Here is a 20426-nt window from a genome sequence, read left to right on the forward strand (position 1 = left end):
ATACATGTATATACATATATATACTGGCTCAAAAAATAAAGGGAACACTCAAATAACACATCATAGATCTGAATGAATGAAATATTCTCATTGAATACTTTGTTTTGTACTAAGTTGAATGTGCACAACAGCATGTGAAATTGTTTGTCTGTCAGTGTTGCTTCCTAAGTGGACAGTTTGATTTCACAGAAGTTTGATTTACTTGGAGTTATGTTGTGTTGTTTAAGTGTTCCCTTTATTTTTTTCAACAGGTATATAAATTCACTTACTTTTCCTCTTTTTCTATCCTTCTCATACTGAAATGATTATATTTTATTGTGAATAGTAAATATATATAGAAATTGTATTTGAAACGGGACACGATCTGTAAAAGACTATCGAGATACTTTTTCTTTTATGTTGTTGAAAACTATAAATAAACCCTTTTTTTTTAAAAAAAGCAACATCCTTTGGCACCAAGGCCGGCTGGAATCCCCGTCCCCGATTTGTCTCCTCTCCCCGCCTTCTTCAGGGGGTTGCCCTAAAAGAGCCCGCCCAGATCGGAGGCCAGGCTCGGGAAGGGGAGGTCCCCGGCTCCCACCCGGCCCGTTAGTTTCTGAGGGCGATTTCTCTCCGCGCCACGCCCGGCTCGTTCCCAGGCCAAGCGCCGCGCCGGGCGGCCCCACCGGCTCGCCCGCCCGCGAGTCGCTGGCTGGAAATCTCCGAGGCGTGGCGGATTCTCTCTCCCCAGGGCCTCTCGGGGCCAAATCAGGCGCCGCCTCGCTGACAGCACGAACTGGGGAGAGGCGGCCCCGCGCTGCTTTAGGTCGCCTCGGGAGTCTGACATCGCCTCCTGCCGCCCCCGCCGAATTGCCTCTAAGAACGAGCGCAAATTGGGAAATTGGGCTTCTGCCGAGACCGCAACACGGAGGCGTTGAGGCTTTGTTCCCCCAACCCCTTTTTTAAGGCGGCTGCGGGCGGGAGAAAAGAAAGAAATTAAAAATAAAATAAAATAAAGGAAGGAAGGGAAAGAAAGGGAGGGAGGGGGAGAGAGAGAAAGAAAAGGAAGGAAGAAAAAAAAGAAAAGAGAAGGAAGAAAGAGAAAGAAAGGAAGGAAAGGGAGGTAGGGAGAGAAAGATAGAGGAAGGGAAAGGAAGGAGAGAGAAAAAGAAACGGAAGAGAGAGAAAATAAGGGAGGAAAGAGGGAGGGAGGGAGAGAAAATGACGGGAAGGAAAGGAAGGAGAGAGAAAGAAAAGGGAGAAAAAAGAGAAAGGAAGAAAAGGAAGGGAGAGAGAAAGATAGAGGAAGGAAAGGAAGGAGAGAGAAAAAGGGAGAAAGAAAAGAGAGAAAGGAAGAAAAAGGAAGGAAGGAAGGAAGGAAAGAAAGAAAGGGAGAGTGAAAAAGAGAGAAAGGAAAGGAAGGAGAAAAAAAGGAAGAGAAGAAAAAGAAAACAAGGAAAGAGAGGGAGGGAGAAAGAAAAGGGAGAAAAAAGAAAGGGAATGGAAGAAAAGGAAGGGAGAGAAAGAAAGATAGAGAAAGGAAAGGAAAAAGAAAAAAGGAAAAAGAAAAGAGAGCAAGGAAGAAAAAGAAAGGAAGGAAGGAAAGAAAGGGAGAGAGAGAAAGATAGAGGAAGGAAAGGAAGAAGTGAGTAAGAAAGAAAAGGAAGGAGAAAAAAGAAAAAGACAAAGAAAGAAAGAAAGCGACGAAGGAGGGGGGGTAATGTCCCCCCCCTTCCCCCTCCCCAACTTGAAAACGTCATCCGCCAGAAGACCGAGTCTAGCCGGGGATCCCCCTCCGGCCCGGCCACTTTCACCGTCCCCAACCCCCCCTCTTTTAACACCCGCTTTTTGAGGCCCCTCAGCGGGGCGCGAGAGGCGGGCGCTGCGGCCTCCGGTTTCTCGGCCTCTCTCCCCTCCCGCCCCGCAAAAATATGAGGGCAGCCCTGGCGGGACACGCCTGAAGGGAGGGGACCGCGGAGGCTCCACCCGCGCCGCTCCGAAGTGCCTTTCACGGCGCCCGCCCGCTGGAGCGGGAGATGGATAGGACTGAGCTGGATGGCAGCGGCGGCGCAGGAGCTCCCCAGCGATGCTGCCGGGAGGCCGGGCGGGCTGTCGGTGAAGCGGCCGGAGCGGCTATGGAGGAGCCCGCGGCGGAGGCTTCTCCTCCTTCTTCAGGGGAGTCGGTTGCTTCGTCCCCCAAGGCCGTCAGCCCCGTCAGCGCTTCCCAACAGGAGCTGAGGCACCACCAACAGCAACAGCAGCAGCAAGGGGTCAAGAGGCACCACCACAAGCACAACCTGAAGCATCGCTACGAGTTGCAAGAAACGCTGGGCAAGGGGACCTACGGGAAAGTCAAGAGGGCCATCGAAAGGTTCTCAGGCAGAGTGGTAAGAGCTGCAAAGGGCTGGTCCGGGAGGGGCTGCTTGGACCGAGCTGCAAGGGAGAGAGTGGGGGGCATTATAGAAACATAGAAGATTGAAAAAGACCTCATGGTCCATCTAGTCTGCCCTTATACTATTTCCTGTATTTTATCTTAGGATGGATCTATGTTTATCCCAGGCATGTTTAAATTCAGTTACTGTGGATTTACCAACCACGTCTGCTGGAAGTTTGTTCCAAACATCTGCTACTCTTTCAGTAAAATAATATTTTCTCACATTGCTTCAGATCTTTCCCCCATCTAACCTCAGATTGGCCCCCCTTGTTCTTGTGTTCCCTTTCCTATTAAAAACACTTCCCACCTGAACCTTATTTAACCCTTTTAACATATTTAAATGTTTTGATCATGTCTCCTCTTTCCCTTCTGTTCTCCAGACTATACTGATTGAGTTCATTAAGTCTTTCCTGATAAGTTTGATGCTTAAGACCTTCCACAATTTTTGTAGCCCATCTTTGGACCTGTTCAATTTTATCAATATCTTTTTGTAGGTGAGGTCTTCAGAACTGAACACAGTATCCCAAATGTGGTCTCACCAGCACTCTATAAAGCAGGATCACAATCTTCCTCTTCCTGCTTGTTATACCTCTAGCTATGCAGCCAAGCATTCAGAAATCACTACCCCTAAATCCTTCTCTTCTGAAGTTTTTGCTAACACGGAACTGCCAATACAATACTCAGATTGAGGATTATTGAAGCATCTGAGCAGGGTACTTCTTGAGTAGACCCTTTTAGGTATGGCAGCCTTCTCTACGGTAATGATGCTCTGGGGAAATTTTGGGAACAACTGTTTTGCCTTGGAGGCTGCTTCTGGAGCAAAGGGGTTTCCAATATCTTAAAAATAAAATAACAACAATCATGAACTTGCACAACTCTCATCTGAGAGTCATGGGAGTTGTAGTTTTAACACCCCCTGGGGGGGGGTGTACCGGCTTGGGGAAGACTTCTTTTGTGAAAGACTTCATGAACTCAATCTGTATAGCCTGGAGGACAGAAGGGAAAGGGGGGACATGATCGGAACATTTAAATATGTGAAAGGGTTAAATAAGGTTCAGGAGGGAAGTGTTTTTAATAGGAAAGTGAACACAAGAACAAGGGGGCACAATCTGAGGTTAGTTGGGGAAAGATCAGAAGCAATGCGAGAAAATATTATTTTACTGAAAGAGCAGTAGATGCTTGGAACAAACTTCCAGCAGACATGGTCGGTAAATCCATAGTAACTGAATTTATACATGCCTGGGATAAACATATATCCATCCTAAGATAAAATACAGAAAATAGTATAAGGGCAGACTAGATGACCATGAGGTCTTTTACTGCCATCAATCCTCTATGTTTCTATGTTTCTATGAAATACTGTATACCTACATTTGTGAAGCTTGGTAGTTGGCTGTAGTGCTGTTTTTGCTTTTGCTTTCTTTCTCTCAAGTTGTATATGTGTAGCCTTCTCTAGGGAGGTTTTTTTTTAATGTACTTGCCTCCTCCTCCTCCTCCTCTCTTTCCGAGATCCAAAAATTCACTGGAGGAGTGTTTATGACTTCTCCAGAAGTGTTTGATCATGGAATTTTATTTTGAGCCTTTCTCCCCAGATGTCGGCTCAGCCCATTTATAGAAATCAGAGGTAGTTCCTTGAATAAGGAGAACTAGATCATTTGTACATTGGCGTTATTTATGTCTTACCTTCCAGCAATCAGAGGTTGCTCTGTTGTTCAAAGTGTGGACATAACATCAATTGAACATAAACAGCCTAGTTTTCTAACTAGAGATGGCTTTGAGATTATACAAATTTTAAAGACCAACAGAGTGGGGGTGGGTGGGTGATGACATGGACTTTATTAACCTCTGCAACAAACACATTGATGCAATTGCTCCTGTCAAAGAGAAGTTTAGAGTCCACTTTATTTTGCAAACTAATGTTGCAGTGTACCGTCACTGTCCTAGGTGCAACTTTGGTGCTTTTTTCCACCTGAGTAGGGGCCTGCATATCATGAAAATATTCAGGCATGTGTATCAGATTTCATGTAATAAGCTAAAAGTACGGCTATTTTCCTTTGATGCTGTCTGGCTACATCTGAAATTTCAGCATTTAAATCAGATATGCATGTGCTTTCTGCAAAAATCATACAACTGTTGATCAAGCGCTTTGCAATAGATTTGCTACAGGCTCCATGTTTTGTTTATGTTTTCAATTTTTCCTATTGCTTGCTCAGTCAGTGTTTTGAACAAGAGACTCAAGTAAACAAATAAGCAGACAATGGAGTAGTGAAAAGCACCTTAGCTACATGTGGCGTGGTTGTGATGTGGGAGTATCCTCTGTTAAAGAACATTTTAGCTTTTCCATGGTGTCATTTGTGATTAAAAACACTAAATCCTAGCACATGGTCAAAAATAAATAAATAACCTCTCAGTGCTGTATAGCATGAAAGGAATCTATAAACACCTGGTTCAGATAAGTCTTAATGTTGTATTATGCTCTCTGTCATTTGACTAAATCATTAAGATAGTTAATCAAAAGCAGAAGTGAGTGTTCATGTTCTTTTTGGCTGCCTGTTTTTTTCTTTGAAAAAGAACATTGCCTGGAGTGTATCATATTACAGGGGTTTAAAATTAGCAAAACATCTAGCTCAAAAAAAATGTACAAGCCGAAGAGTATCATTTCCAGATTGTATTAAGTCTGCTCTTTTCAATAACTTCATGTTTATTAATTTTATGACAGCGTGGATGGTTTTTTAAAAATTTGCTTTAGATTTGCAGTTAAAGAGACAAACCGAGGGAAATAGAGTCTACGGAGAGGGGCGGCATACAAATCTAATACATAAAAAGGCAGTAGCAAGTGATATGTATAATTTTTACTTGTTTATGATTCTTGGGTCTTAATGTGTGTTCCATGCCTTGGGATAATGCATGGTTATGTTAACAATGACAATGTTATACATATTGTAACATGAGAGAGGGGTGGCATACAAATTCAATTAATAATAATAATAATAATAATAATAATAATAATAATAATAATAATAAATGTTAACACTCTAAGTCTTCGGAGAGGTGTGGCATACAAATCCAATAAATAAAAAAATAAAATGTACTTTACTGAAAAGCATATAAACATCTGTCTGTTAATATGTGTAATAGAATCTCTTCACATATGAGACTGTAATGAAAAGTATTAAGTTCTGGCCCAGAACTTAAACTGGGAATTGATTTAGCCTTCTCTTTCCTATCTGTGCTATCTTTCTTTCTCCTTAGTCATAACTGATGGAATCATTAAAGGCTTTTGATTAGAGTGAGTGTGTATTGTAACCAGCAGAGGGGGGCCTTGGTACAATGTGACCAGCTTAATTCCCATCATGACCTCATGCAGAGAAAAGTTTAGGACTGCATTAAAAGTTTCAAGGTCATGTTCTCGCCTATGTCATTTGTTTGCTGTCATATTAGTAGGTGAGGTAGCATTTTCCTACACGGTAGTATGTGAAGTATTTGGAAACATAGGGCAACATCTAGAAATATCCTTGGTAGCTTACTCTCACCAGGTTACCTAAACAAAAACATTTCCATTAATGTTTTATTATTTGTAATTTTGGTTTAATTAAAATAAGGATATAGAAACATAGAAACATAGAAGATTGACGGCAGAAAAAGACCTCGTGGTGCATCTAGTCTTGTACTATTTCCTGTATTTTATCTTAGGATGGATATATGTTTACCCCAGGCATGTTTAAATTAAGTTACTGTGGATTTACCATATTATTTTATTTTTGATAAAACACCACCAATTAGAATGTCAGATACTGGCTTTTCCTTTGGTTTCTGGGAGAAATCCTACGAAATTTGCAGGGAAATTTCTAAAACATTCCCCAAAGGGAGAAAATATTCAAATTTGCATCCAAAAAGGTTATATTCTAAAAATTATAATATGTGTGCACTCTTTTCTTTTGCTTTCTTACACACCACACTTCTCCAAGCTAGATATTGGCATTTAGGAATTTGATTATTTTTTTATTCTGAAAAATGCTTATAAGTTTGACATTTGTTTTGAGAGATGTGTAATACTTTTTCAGCCTTTGTTTATGTAATGGCTGTAGAGCTGTGAGTTGGATTAAAGATAGGTTATATTTAGTTTGTTGTTAGCAGCAACTTGTTATTTAGTCTTGTTTACTTAATAATGTAGTGAAGATTAGGTTGCATGCTGAATGAAATGAAACACAGGAATAAAGCCTACATATGCCGAGGCAGCCTACCTGCCAAACATTCACTGGGATTCTAAAGTTCAAGTATGATTTATATAAACATGGAACAGTAGTAACCTGTAAAGTAATCTGTTTAGTAGGCTGGCATGGTGTAATCCAATGTGCGCCATGGGTTGCATACAATTATATGCAAGGAACAAGCAGTCTTTGATAGGGGTTATAGAATCAAATCTGACCACCTAATTTCTCATTCCCTTTCATTGATTCTGCCTAGTCATTCCAGATGTTGACGTGCTCCTTTGCGCCACTGAAGATAGCTAATTGATTCTAAGTAAACCAGGCACATGATTAATTTAAAAATGCAATGTGCCTTCCTGCAATTCTATCTGTTCTTAAATAGACGAATTCATTTTTGTGTGGGCACATTTTCAAAGCTACTATACTGAAAAAAAGTGGTCATTTTGCAAATTCACTCAGATACAGCTCAACAGAATTTTATGCTTCATGTAAAAGATGCTTTGTGCAAAAATAGGAGGAAAATGTTTGCCGCCTTCAGTTATTTGTAAAAGCATTAAAAGCGGAATACAAATAAATGAATAAATAAATGCACATTTATTCACTTTAAATTGCAATTCAGGTCATCATGGTGAGCACAATTGAGACCAGCAGCTTGGTCATTAAACAAAGTGGTTGCTAAGCGAATTTGTGGTTATGCTCATTATCGTATTCAGCTTTCCTTTATTTTACAGATCTGCAAAGGTTGCAAATGCAAGAATTTATTGCAAAATTATTTTTTTATCATAATTTTATCTGTGCAAACAGTCCCTAGACAAGGCGGTTGCTAAACAAGGTCTACCTGTACTAGCCATCTGCAGGTTAATTCTTGAAGAAATGTCTCCTAGAGATCAACAGAACAAATAGTTTGATTCCTTTATTCCTATAAAATCTATAAGCAGTATCTACATCTAAGCTAATCTATCCCTATCCTCATCCCCATCCCTATTCATCTGTCTACTACCAGTTTGCCCAAAATAAGACCTATATTGAAAATAAGTCCTAGCATGTTTTTATGTGTGAGCTTTGTATAAGCCCTACTCCCAAAATAAGCCCTTTTTAAGAGCTGGTCACAGTGGTTGCTATGTGAATTTGTGATTATGCTCATTATCTTATACAGCTTTCCTTTATTTTACCGATCTGCAAAGGTTGCAAATGCAAGAATTTATTGCAAAATTATTTTTAAATCATAATTTTATCTGTGCAAACAGTCCCTAGACAAGGCAGTTGCTAAACAAGGTCTACCTGTTCTAGCCATCTGCAGGTTAATTCTTGAAGAAATGTTTCCTAAAGATCAACAGAACAGAATACAGTAGTTTGATTCCTTTATTCCTATAAAATCCCTAAGCAGTATCTGCATCTAAGCTAATCTATCCCTGTCCCTGTCCCTGTCCCTGTCCCTATCCCTATCCATTTATCTACTACCTGTTCTCCCAAAATAAGACCTATTCTGAAAATAAGTCCTAGCATGTTTTAAGTGTGTGCTTTAAATAAGCCCTACTCCCAAAATAAGCCCTATTTAAAGAGCCGCCCACCTGCCATTCCCTCTGGCTGCTCATGGTGCCATGGCCAAGAGGCAAGGCGGGGAAGTGGACTTACCGCAGGGCCCCTGCAGCCAGGCTGGGGTGGCACAGCAGTAGAGTGCTATACTGCAGGCCACTGAAGCAGACTGTAGATCTGTAGGTCAGTGGTTCAAATCTCATCACCGGCTCAAGGTTGACTCAGCCTTCCATCCTTCCGAGGGGGGTAAAATGAGGACCCAGATTGTGGGGGCAATATGCTGGCTCTGTTAAGAAGTGCTATTGCTAACATGTTGTAAGCCGCCCTGAGTCTTAAGGAGACGGGCGGCATAAAATTCGACTGAATGAATGAATGAATGAATGAATGAATGAATGAATGAATGAATGAATAATCCATGCCCTGACGCCTGTAATGGGGTGGCAGCGGCAACAGCTTTTTGCAGCAGGAGCCCACGTGGTCACCGGCTCACTTCTTTTCCTTGTTTGCAACCACAACAGAGCAGGAGGCCAAGTGTTGCATTGGTGTTGCTTCCGTGAGGGGAGGCAGGTTTCAGGGCATGGATGGACTGGCTGTGGGGCCCCCGAGGTAAGCCAGTGCAGGGTGTGTGGGGCAGCTCCAGCCCCCTCCGCATCAGGGCACCGCACAGCTTTTTGCCCTGCTGTGAGCAAGCAGAAGAAGTGGACTTCCCGTATATGAGGGGGGAAAAAATAAGATATCCCCTGAAAATAAGCCTTAGTGCTTATTTTGCCTCCCTCCCCAAATAAGACCCAGTTTTATTTTGGGGGAACCACAGGTATATATGTGCACGCACGCACGCACGCACACACCCCTATTACTGAAAGCTGATCAAGTGGAATTGGAAAGGAGACTATTAGGAAATCTCAAAGCTTTGTACTTAAGAGGAAAGTTTAAAAAGCATCTCGTAAGAGGGCCTTGGCAAATGATTCCTGCACTGTTGCCAGGAAACTACATGGACATATCTATAAAGTTACCTGGACTTGAACTCAATTTGAGATATACTTTGTTAGGACAGAGTTAGTTTTCCTTCTTGAATACTCTTTATATTTAATCAATTCAATTCAATTTATTGGATTTATATGCCGCCCCGAGTTTTCGGAGAGGGGCGGCATATAAATCCAATAAATTGAATTGAATTGATTAAATATAAAGAGTATTCAAGAAGGAAAACTAACTCTGTCCTCTTACTCTCCCCTCTCTCCTTCCCTCTTTCCCTCCCTCTTCCTCCCTCCCCCCTCTCTCACACACACATACACAAACACAGACACAAAAAGTGTGCTCTCATTGTGATGGCATTGGTGAATTCTCTTGCTTTCCCCCCATTTTCTTTTCCAAGAATTCTGCATATCACATTGGTTGCTTGTCGGTACAAGATTTATTTATTTTTCTAATAGTATTGCATTTTACTTCCTATTCCACGTGAAAAACTATTTCCCTTATATGACATTTTTGTTCCTTTATTCTAGCTCCATCCATTACCCGGAGAACTTATTCGTAATAAATTTGTAATAAATAATAGAGGCATATTTGTAGTTTCTCTGCAATTAAGGAGAAAAAAAAATCTAACTCCATTTGTGGACTGTAGTCAAAAGAATTCATATGATACATCGAGTTTATCTACAAATCAGAAGGGTAATGAACAAGTCTATTAAATCAGGGCTCTCCAACTTTGGCAATTTCAAGACCTGTGGACTTCAACTCCCAGAATTCCTCAGCCAGCATGCTCATGCACGCTCCCCTTTCGGCACCCAGTGCCAAAAAGATTTGCTAACACTGGTATAAAAACTTTAGTTCTTGTAGGTTAATCTTAAGTAAAAAAAGCTCCATAAAGTGAGGTTAATTTCTAAAGGGAAATTTAGCAGCCATAATACAGAATTATAGAAACATAGAAACATAGAAGTCTGACGGCAGAAAAAAGACCTCATGGTCCATCTAGTCTGCCCTTATACTATTTTCTGTATTTTATCTTAGGATGGATATATGTTTATCCCAGGCATGTTTAAATTCAGTTACTGTGGATTTATCTACCATGTCTGCTGGAAGTTTGTTCCAAGGATCTACTACTCTTTCAGTAAAATAATATTTTGATCTTTCCCCCAACTAACTTCAGATTGTGTCCCCTTGTTTCTGTGTTCACTTTCCTATTAAAAACACTTCCCTCCTGGACCTTATTTAACCCTTTAACATATTTAAATGTTTCGATCATGTCCCCCCTTTTCCTTCTGTCCTCCAGACTATACAGATTGAGTTCATTAAGTCTTTCCTGATACGTTTTATGCTTAAGGCCTTCCACCATTCTTGTAGCTCGTCTTTGGACCCGTTTAATTTTGTCAATATCTTTTTGTAGGTGAGGTCTCCAGAACTGAACACAGTATTCCAAATGTGGTCTCACCAGCGCTCTATATAAGGGGATCACAATCTCCCTCTTCCTGCTTGTTATACCTCTAGCTATGCAGCCAAGCATCCTACTTGCTTTCCCTACCGCCTGACTGCACAAGTAACATGCAAGGATTAATACAAACATAACCACTCCATTATTTTGTTTAAAGGAAAAAATAATAATTATATTTACTTTTAAATCAAAGTCAGTCTAGTTAAGTTTTGGCTTGTCCAATGTGGAGAGATGGAGAGCCTGTTTCCATACAGCGTGAAAAAGATTCCTGGGAATGCCGAGATACATATTTCTCAAATAACTCTTTGCGGCCAATGTGCGACTGATTTCTTGCTTCAGTGGCAGGAACTTCTTTCCTCTTGGAGCTTAGTCATTTTGTTCAATGGAATCTTGAAAAGCTTTTTTTTTAATATTGGCAATCAATTAAAAAGCTGTGGATAATGTAAACACAAATGCTCGAGGTAACTTTACTTGAAGAGGGTATTTCTTAAGATTGTCATATCAACTTTTTGGACATTACCATTATTGATTTTATCTTAGGATGGATATATGTTTATCCCAGGCATGTTTAAATTCAGTTACTGTGGATTTATCTACCATGTCTGCTGGAAGTTTGTTCCAAGGATCTACTATTCTTTCAGTAAAATAATATTTTGATCTTTCCCCCAACTAACTTCAGATTGTGTCCCCTTGTTCCTGTGTTCACTTTCCTATTAAAAACACTTCCCTCCTGGACCTTATTGATAATAATTAATAATAATAATAATAATTATTATTATTATTATTTATTGGATTTGTATGCCGCCCCTCTCCGTAGACTCGGGGCGGCTAACAACAATGATAAAAACAGCATGTGACAATCCAATAATAAAACAACTAAAAACCCTTATTATAAAACCAAACATACACACAAACATACCATGCATAACTTGTAATGGCCTAGGGGGAAGGAATATCTCAACTCCCTCATGCCTGGCGGTATAAATGAGTCTTGAGTAGTTTACGAAAGACAGGGAAGGTGGGGGCAATTCTAATCTCCAGGGGGAGTTGGTTCCAGAGGGCCGGGGCCCCACAGAGAAGGCTCTTCCCCTGGGGCCCGCCAAACGACATTGTTTAGTCGACGGGACCCGGAGAAGGCCAACTCTGTGGGACCTTATCGGTCGCTGGGATTCGTGCGGTAGCAGGCGGTTCTGGAGGTAGTCTGGTCCAAAGCCATGCAGGGCTTTAAAGGTCATGACTAACACTTTGAATTGTGACCGGAAACTGATCGGCAGCCAATGCAAGCTTCACTTAAGGTGACATCCTTAAAGTTAAAGTGAAGATAACTTCCCTTAAGGTGACATCCTTAAAGTTATTTCTATCATCTATGAAAAATGGATGAACATATTGCCACAAATTTAGCTGCAGTAAGTGAATGCACAGTAGGATCTACTTGCCAAGTAGCTGTTAGCTAAAAGCACTATTGCATTCTCATAAATAATCACTAATTTCAAGACCACATTTGAGAAGAAAGATCATCATCAAATTGATAAATAATATATTTTGCAAATGGATTTCTTAATGTAATTATGTTTGAAGTTAGGAAATTATCTGACATGGAGGAAATTTGATCTGAATAAAATTACATTTTGTTATATTCACTTGGAGGGAGTCACTTCAGGTGAGACAAGCAGCCATATAAATTTAATAAGTACATAATATTTATGTAATAAAGCTATTTGGAACAAGGAGTTCAAACATGATAATATTTACCGTATTTTTCGGAGTATAAGATGCACCATAATATAAGTGTGTTTTATATTCTGGAGTATAAGACACACCTTAGTTTTTGGGGAGGAAAATAGGGAAAATAATCTGCTTACCAGGTATTCATCTAGCTAGCCTGCTTGGTCTGTCAGCTTCAGCACATTATTTTATCCCCTGGTTAAGGGCTAAAAAAAATTATTCTGAGAGAGTAACAATGAAAGAGTTGGGAATATCATTAGCACCTGGAAAGAAACAGTCTGAGCAAGTAGAGCAATGGAAAAAACCCTGCAAAGACTTAGTGCTTGGAAAACATTCTTCTTTGCAGAGAGTAACAATGAAAGAGCTTGCAAGCAGGTAAGAGCTGGGGACATTGTTAGCACTTGGTTAGGACTGGAAAGAAACATTTGGAGTAACTTAGACCAATGGGGAAAAAACCTGCGAAGACTTAGGGCTTGGAAAACATTCTTCACAGAGAGTAACAATGAAAGAGCCTGCAAGGTAAGAGCTGGGAAGATTGTTAGCAGTTAGGGCTGGAGGGTAGGGTGAGTATAAGACACACCCTAATTACCAGCCTCTTTTAGGGAGGAAAAAAGTGCGTCTTATACACCAAAAATACAGTATTTTTCACAAAACTCAAATCACACATTCTTTAATTGGCATACATGGGACAGCCTTCTGCTGCACGAATCCCAGCGACCAGTTAGGTCCCACAGAGTGGGTCTTCTCCGGGTCCCGTCAACCAAACAATGTCGCTTGGCGGGACCCAGAGGAAGAGCCTTCTCTGTGGCGGCCCCGACCCTCTGGAACCAACTCCCCCCAGAGATTAGAATTGCCCCCACCCACCTTGCCTTTCGTAAACTGCTTAAAACCCACCTCTGCCGCCAGGCATGGGGGGACTGAGATACACTTTCCCCCTAGGCCTTTACAATTTTATGCATGGTATGTTTGTATGTATGATTTGTTTTTATATAATGGGTTTTTAACTGTTTTTTTAGCATTGGATTTTGTTATATACTGTTTTACTGTTGTTGTTAGCCGCCCCGAGTCTGCGGAGAGGGGCAGCATACGAATCCAATTAATAATAATAATAATAATAATAATAATAATAATAATAATGTAACAAATGCTGTTCCTATTTAACAGATGCTGTGGGACTTAATTTAGTAAAATTAAAAATGCATAGTTCCCTTGCCGAATATTTTTATAGCAAGAACAGTTGAGAATTATTGGAAGACTAAATATGCAATATTTGATGACTAGTTCATTAAAACCACAAGCGTGCTGAGGCTTTCATTGGTGCTTTCCTGCTATTGTTTCTTGAACTCAGCCTGTGCAGCCAGGCATAGGATTCTCATTTGTCTTGCCCACATGAAAGCCCCCAGCATCTGTAAGCTATAGTTTGTGAAGTACAATTTTCAAACGGCACATGTGTATCGCCATGTCTACACAGACAACACTGTACATTTGAATAAATTAGGAGGTTTCAGATGCAGAACATTAGGGGGGGATGGGTGAGATATTGCATGGGAGTTGAATGATTGCCCATGCTGATCAAATATCTTGGATTCCTATCAGAAATTCCAGATGTTTAATGCATACAAAATCCCCTCTGTAACGTTCAGTTTTAAATGAGGAGGAATGCCTGTGTTCGCTAGTTAAATGTAAAGTTATTTGATATCCAAACTGTAGCAATAAAATATATAAAAGAAACCACATGTATACAAATGAGTCATGTCTCCTTTACATCCAGCTATCTTAGATAATAGTTATACTATTTCGACTCGCTTTTAGGATGAAAATTGGTTCCTAACATCTATGTTTGATTAAAACGAGAGATCTTAAAAAGTAAACTGGTCCAGTATTGTACAACTAGTGCACATAGGCTTATTCAGATCTTATACTGTATATTTAAGGGATATATGGATAAAAACTGTTTTTGAGAGATTATTGATTTTAAAAAATAATGGCTATGAAAAAAAGCTTTCAGGATTAGAATGATATAGGACAGTGATGGCGAACCTTTTTTTCCTCGGGTGCCGAAAGAGAATAAGCGCATATCCAAGTGCCCACATCCATAATTCAGTGCCTGGGGAAGGCGAAAACAGCTTTACCCGCCCCTCCCCGGAGGCCCTCTGAAGGCCGGAAACTGCCTATTTCCCAATTTCTGGTGGCCCCAGTAGGCTCCTATTTCGCCCTCCTCAGGCTCCAAAGGCTTCCCTAGAGCTGAGGATGCCCTTCCCCATTCCTCGGAGGCTCTCTGGAAGCCAAAAATACCCTCCCAGAGCCTCTGTGCAAGCCAAAAACTAGCTGGCCAGCACACACATACATGTTGGAGCTGAGCTAGAGCAGCAGCATGCGGGCCAGCAGATATGGCTCTGCGTGCCACCTGTGGCAGCCGTGCCATAGTTCACCATCACTGATATAGGATCTGGTTATTGTCAAATATATTTACTACAGGGGCTTCAAACTGGATTTCTTCAAGGGATGGATCAGCATTGTAGTTCTCCTCTGTGGGCCGGCAGCAGGGGTGGGTGGGTGTTGCATCTTTTTTGGCCCATTTTCCAGCCCATTTCCAGCTGGTTTTCATCCCATTTTAGCCGGCAGAGTGCTGCAGGAAGCCATGGAGGATGAAAACAAGATGTGGGGGAGCCACACACGGCCCGTTTTAGCCACCAGAGGCACCATGGGCCAGTCCTTTAATATTTCCAGGCCGGCCCTGTGGGTTGGATTTAAGCACCCAACAGGCTGGGCCTTGAGTTTGACACTCCTGATTTATTACATTGATATACTACCTTTACTTTGTATAATTCAAAGTTGTAGCTGAGATACTAGGACTAATCCAACAGTTTAGGCACTACACTAAGTAATGCTAGACATTCAGCTAAACTATGATGGTGATTTATTTAGTTTGGCTCTCTAGGTTTTAACATTGTGGGAAGCAAATTAATTTTTTAAGTTGACCATGGTTTAGTAAAGCTTGTTATTTTTCAATAGTATTTCATCATTTTATGTATTTTATTCTCTGGTTTTGGATTGTTGGAGTAACGTTTTGCAGAAGTTAGCCCACCCAGATAGCCAAAGCAGCTAACCAGCCTGCCTCAGACCAGGATATCAGGAACCTTTGTCTTCTTGAAGATAATTGAAGACAATTACTGCAGGTTTTCTTAGGAAAATATTTATTTCTTTCATAGCAAACCTACATTATTTACACTGTAGTTATCTCTCTAGTAGTTACTATACAAAGTACTCATATCTACTTCTCTATCTACTTTTCTGTTACAATATTCAGCTCCAAGTCTTCAGCCATCACAACACAGCCATCAGCCATCACAACCCACACTAAGCCACAATACCTTCAAGCTAAGCCACAAGCCACACCTATGCAAAGGTGCATTATATACTTTTGCCAGCCAATCAGATTACATTATAATTTGCATATTCACTGTGACTAAGCAGTTTTACAATACTTCTCTCTGCAATTTGGAATATTATCTCAGGTAGGTGCTGATCCTGACAATTCGTACATATTACCCAGCCCTGATACCAACCTATAAAATAGAGACTGATGTTAAGAAATAAAATCTGAATAGAGTATAGCCTGATTCAGAGGTGCAGCCCATTTCTTAGTTATCAAGTTTATTATTTATTTATTTATTAAATTTGTATGCCGCCCCTCTCCGCAGACTCGGGGCGGCTCACAGTAACAGAAAACAATATATAATACAAATTCAATAATTAAGAAGCTAAAAACCCATAACTTAAAAAACATGCACACAACATACCATACATAAACAGTATGGGCCTGGGGAAGTTATCTCAGTTCCCCCATGCCTGACGACAGAGGTGGGTTTTAAGGAGTTTACGAAAAGCAAGGAGGGTGGGGGCAGTTCTAATCTCAGGGGGGAGCTGGTTCCAGAAGGTTGGGGCCACCACAGAGAAGGCTCTTCCCCTGGGACCCACCAAACGACATTGTTTAGTTGACGGGACCCGGAGAAGGCCAACTCTGTGGGACCTAATCGGTCGCTGGGATTCGTGCGGCAGAAGGCGGTCCCAGAGATATTCTGGTCCAATGCCATGAAGGGCTTTATAGGTCAAAACCAACACTTTGAATTGTGACTGGAAATTGATCGGCAACCGATGCAGACTGCGGAGTGTTGGTGTAACATGGGCATCCCTTGGGAAACCCATGATTGCTCTCACAGGTGCATTCTGCACGATCTTAATTTGTGTTGTGTATCACTGGGAAGTGAGGTTCTGAATTCATTTGAAGGTAACGTAAGGTTTGGAGGACCTCTATGTGAGGTCATCCATGCATGAAGAGATGTGTCACTTCACTATAGCAGCAATCTTGGTGAAAATATTATTTGCGCATAGACACATGAACACAAAATATGAGCAGGCCCCCAAATGGTCAAAGAGTGTGGGTATAATCCTTGACATTTTGAGTAGCAAATAAGTTTGGAGACTTCCCTTTGGCTTGTGTTTTTATTTCTTTTTCTATTTATTAATACCCTAGTGCAGCGTTTCCCAACCGGTGTGCCGCGGCACAGTAGTGTGCCGCGAGACATGGCCAGGTGTGCCGCGAGAAGCTCAAGCTGGGCGGGGTGCTGCCGGCGCCCCTGCCTGAGTGTCGTCCTGTGGGTGGTCTTGGGCTTCACAGTCGCTTCCTGGTTCCCTCTCCTCCCACCGCCTGTGTCTCCCGCCGTCGCCTCCCACCAAGCCGTCGCCCGTTGCCGTGGGTTCCTCGAGTGGGAGCTGCCGCTTCCCTCCGTCCAGCTCAGCCACGCTGCCGTAGAAAGCACAGAGGTTATTGCCACCGCTTCTGCCTCCACTCAGGGAGCCACCGTGGTCACCGCGCCTTTTCCTCTCCCTCAGCTCAACCACGGTGGCTCCCTGAGTGGAGGCAGAGGCGGCGGCAATAACCTCTGCACTTTCTACGGCAGCGTGGCTGGGCTGCCTGGAAGGAAGCGGCAGCTCCGAGGAATGAGGCGCTGGCGGTAGACACAGGCGGAGGGAGGAGAGGGAACCAGGAAGCCACCGTAAAGCCCAAGACCAGCCACAGGACGACCTTCAGCCAGGGGCACCGGAACCGCGCGCAGCCATGGTGGGAGCAGCATGAGGTAGCAACGAGGCGCGAGGACAAGTAGGCAGCTTGGCGGAGGGGAAGCGCTGAGGGGCTCTCCTCCTTCCCCACCCCCGCGCTTCTCTCCCGCCCTGGCTTTCGCTTCGCCCCATGATTTCCCCGCAATTTCATCCAGGCCACCTCTTGCCTCCTTTTGAACTGCGGGGAAATCTGCGGGCAAAGCAAAAGCCAGGGCGGGAGAGAAGCGCGGGGGTGGGGAAGGAGGAGAGCCCCTCAGCGCTTCCCCTCCGCCAAGCTGCCTGCTTGTCCTCGCGCCTCGTTGCTACCTCCTGCCTTTTTCCAGGGGCCTTTGGAAGGCACCCAGGGAAGGGGGGGGATTGGGGGTGGCTGCAGCGGCTTCTCGTCCTCCTCATCCGGCTGCTAATGCTCGCCCGGCCCCTCTTGCAGTCCCTTCACGGAGCGCTTTTGTCCCAGGCTGTCAGCGAAAGGGCTGCAGGACAGGCGTTCTTCTCACAGCTGAGGCAGAATTTGGAATGTCGGGGGTGTGTGCGTGCGGGCTCCGCATCCCCCTGCCACCCGGAACATTTAAAATAAGAAAAACCTTCGCCGGCCTCCGCAGAGAAGAAAGGAAGAGAGAGAAAGAGAGACAGAGCAAGAGAGACATAGCAAGAGAGGCAGAGAGAGAGAGACAGAGAGCAAGAGAGACATAGCAAGAGAGGCAGAGAGAGAGAGAGAGACAGAGAAAGAGAAAGAGCTAGCAAGAGAGAGAGAGAGACAGAGAGAGAGAGAAAGAGAGAAAGAAAGAAAGAGAGAGAATGAAAGAGAGATAGCAAGAGAGGCAGAGAGAGCAAGGGAGAGAGAAAGACATATAGGGAGGGAAGGAGGGAGAGAGAAAGAGAGCAAAAAAGAGAGGAAGAAAGAAAGAGGGATGGAGAGAGAGAAAGAAGGGAAGGAAGAGAGAGAAAGAGTGAGGGAGAAATAGAGCGAAATGGAGGAAGATTTTTTTTTGTCAAAACTTTTCTTTAGCCACCCCCCCACCCCCCCGTTCAGTGTTCCCCAGGATTTTGAAAATATGAATAATGTGCCGTAGCTCAAAAAAGGTTGGGAAACACTGCCCTAGTGAGAGTAGGGGTTGTGAAAGATGCTGGTAACTTGCTTCTGTCAATAACAGTATGCCAATTGTCTGGCATGGACAGTTAAAGTTTTTCTCACTGCATCTAAAGTTCGTCAAACCATAGTTTAGAAAATCAAGATTTTACCATACAGAGATCCTGTTACGTCTCTATTGAAAGATCAGAAAGATCTACCAGTTGCCCGCTGATCACAATTTAAGATGCAGATATTGATCTTTCAAATTAAGATCTGACTACCTGAAAAAATTGTCTTTGGTTATAAATCTGGCTGGTTTGTGAGCAGAAGACCCCATTTGAAGATGCCCCCAATGCCAGAAGCTGGGCTATTTGGTACATAGGAGGACATCTACTCCAAGCTACATTTATATAAGTAGAATGATAGGGTATGCATTGAATAGCACTCATTAAATAGCATTAAAGTATTCCTATAAGGTGATATATGGGATTAAAGCATTAAAGTATTCCTATAAGGTGATATATGGGATTATAAGAGGGCCACAACTTCAATAATTTGCAAGCATGGGCAAGGTTAATTTAACTAAGGCAAAAAAAGCCATTTTTTTGCATCCAGTCTTACTACCATCTTACTACTACCTGTTGAAAATAGGCATGCCTTACTAAGATCATGCTATGCCAAGGAAGATAAAATAAATATCCTTAGCCAATCTAGAGGAAGTTGCTTTTTAGGTTATAGAATTATTCAAGTAGCCCTAAAAATTATAAGATTCTTTTTTTGGAGCCCAGTTTATGGTGCTCAGTTACTCTCAGTTACTATAAAACAATTCTGCCTTCCTTGGGAAAATTTCCTGACCTCAAATTGCTTTGTCTCCCTTTGGCTCCAAATTCTATATAGTATTTCCCAATACTGTACTATGTTAATTAGTGAAAGGACTTGAGTGCATTTCATAGTATTTGTGCATAAATGTGTAATCACTCCCTTGAAATATTATTTTAAAATCTTACTGTACACTGTGTTTTAAAGTGTGGTTGGAAAATGAGTGTTAATTTATAGCAAAAATTATATTATTTAAAATTCCAAACTAAAGTTTCTCCAATGGGAATTTCAATGTAGATATATTATAGATTGAATGCTATATCTTTCTTGGCAACTAAATATTTACTGAAATCTGGAAACATGCAAATGATGATCATTAGCATGGTTTAAATGCCTGTAATCAGGTCATAATTACACTGTCAGTATGGCTGTCAACCTGAACAAGATAATCCCTCCCTCCTTTAATTAAGAATGGTTTTCAGTTCAGTCTTGCATGATCAACCCCAGAAAATAATTTTAGAGCAGTGCTTAAACCTGAACATATGATGGTCTGGTATTTTTAAAAAATAATCTTGTGTTCATATCATGGAACTTTTATAATGGAATGCAAAAATACAGTTAGTTCAGATTGGTTTTTGTTACTGCCTTTTATCTCTCTTTCAATCACTTTCTTTTTCCCAGCTGTTTTTTACCTACTATTGTCAATATGATCAAAAGTTTTAGTATCATTCAGGTTATTTTATTTGTTCAATTTTAACTGTAATACATTGTTAGAAGATTTTGCATTTATGAGAAGAGTGCATGGATTTCCAAGAAGTGAACAGTAATACACTGTGCATTGTAACAGAAAGTCCTTTTTGTAAATGCATCATTTACACAATGTAAGAATGTAAGGACTAGTGCTTGTGTTGTGACATCAGAAGGAATGGTTTATCTTTTTAGTAAAATCTTAGCTTGCTGTGAACACTGCTGGCAGGGAATTGTGTTATAATACATAAGCCTAATGTTAACAGTGTTTCCCAACCTTGGCAACTTGAAAATATTTGGACTTCAACTCCCAGAAGTCCCCAGCCAGCATTCGCTGGCTGGGGAATTCTG

General features: G+C 41.8%; 1 protein-coding gene across 1 annotated transcript in view; it reads left to right on the forward strand.

Annotated features, from left to right (window-relative positions):
- Positions 1-840: 840 nt before the first annotated feature.
- The window catches only part of NUAK1 (NUAK family kinase 1), a 76373-nt gene continuing 56787 nt past the window's right edge, over positions 841-20426 (forward strand). Inside the window, exon 1 of the mRNA XM_070756254.1 lies at positions 841-2366. Within this exon, the coding sequence (XP_070612355.1) occupies positions 2016-2366 (351 nt within the window). The 5' untranslated portion in view covers positions 841-2015. The remainder of the gene's footprint in view (positions 2367-20426) is intronic.

This window comes from Erythrolamprus reginae, chromosome 6, assembly GCF_031021105.1.
Source record: "Erythrolamprus reginae isolate rEryReg1 chromosome 6, rEryReg1.hap1, whole genome shotgun sequence".
Classification (NCBI taxonomy): domain Eukaryota; kingdom Metazoa; phylum Chordata; class Lepidosauria; order Squamata; family Dipsadidae; genus Erythrolamprus; species Erythrolamprus reginae.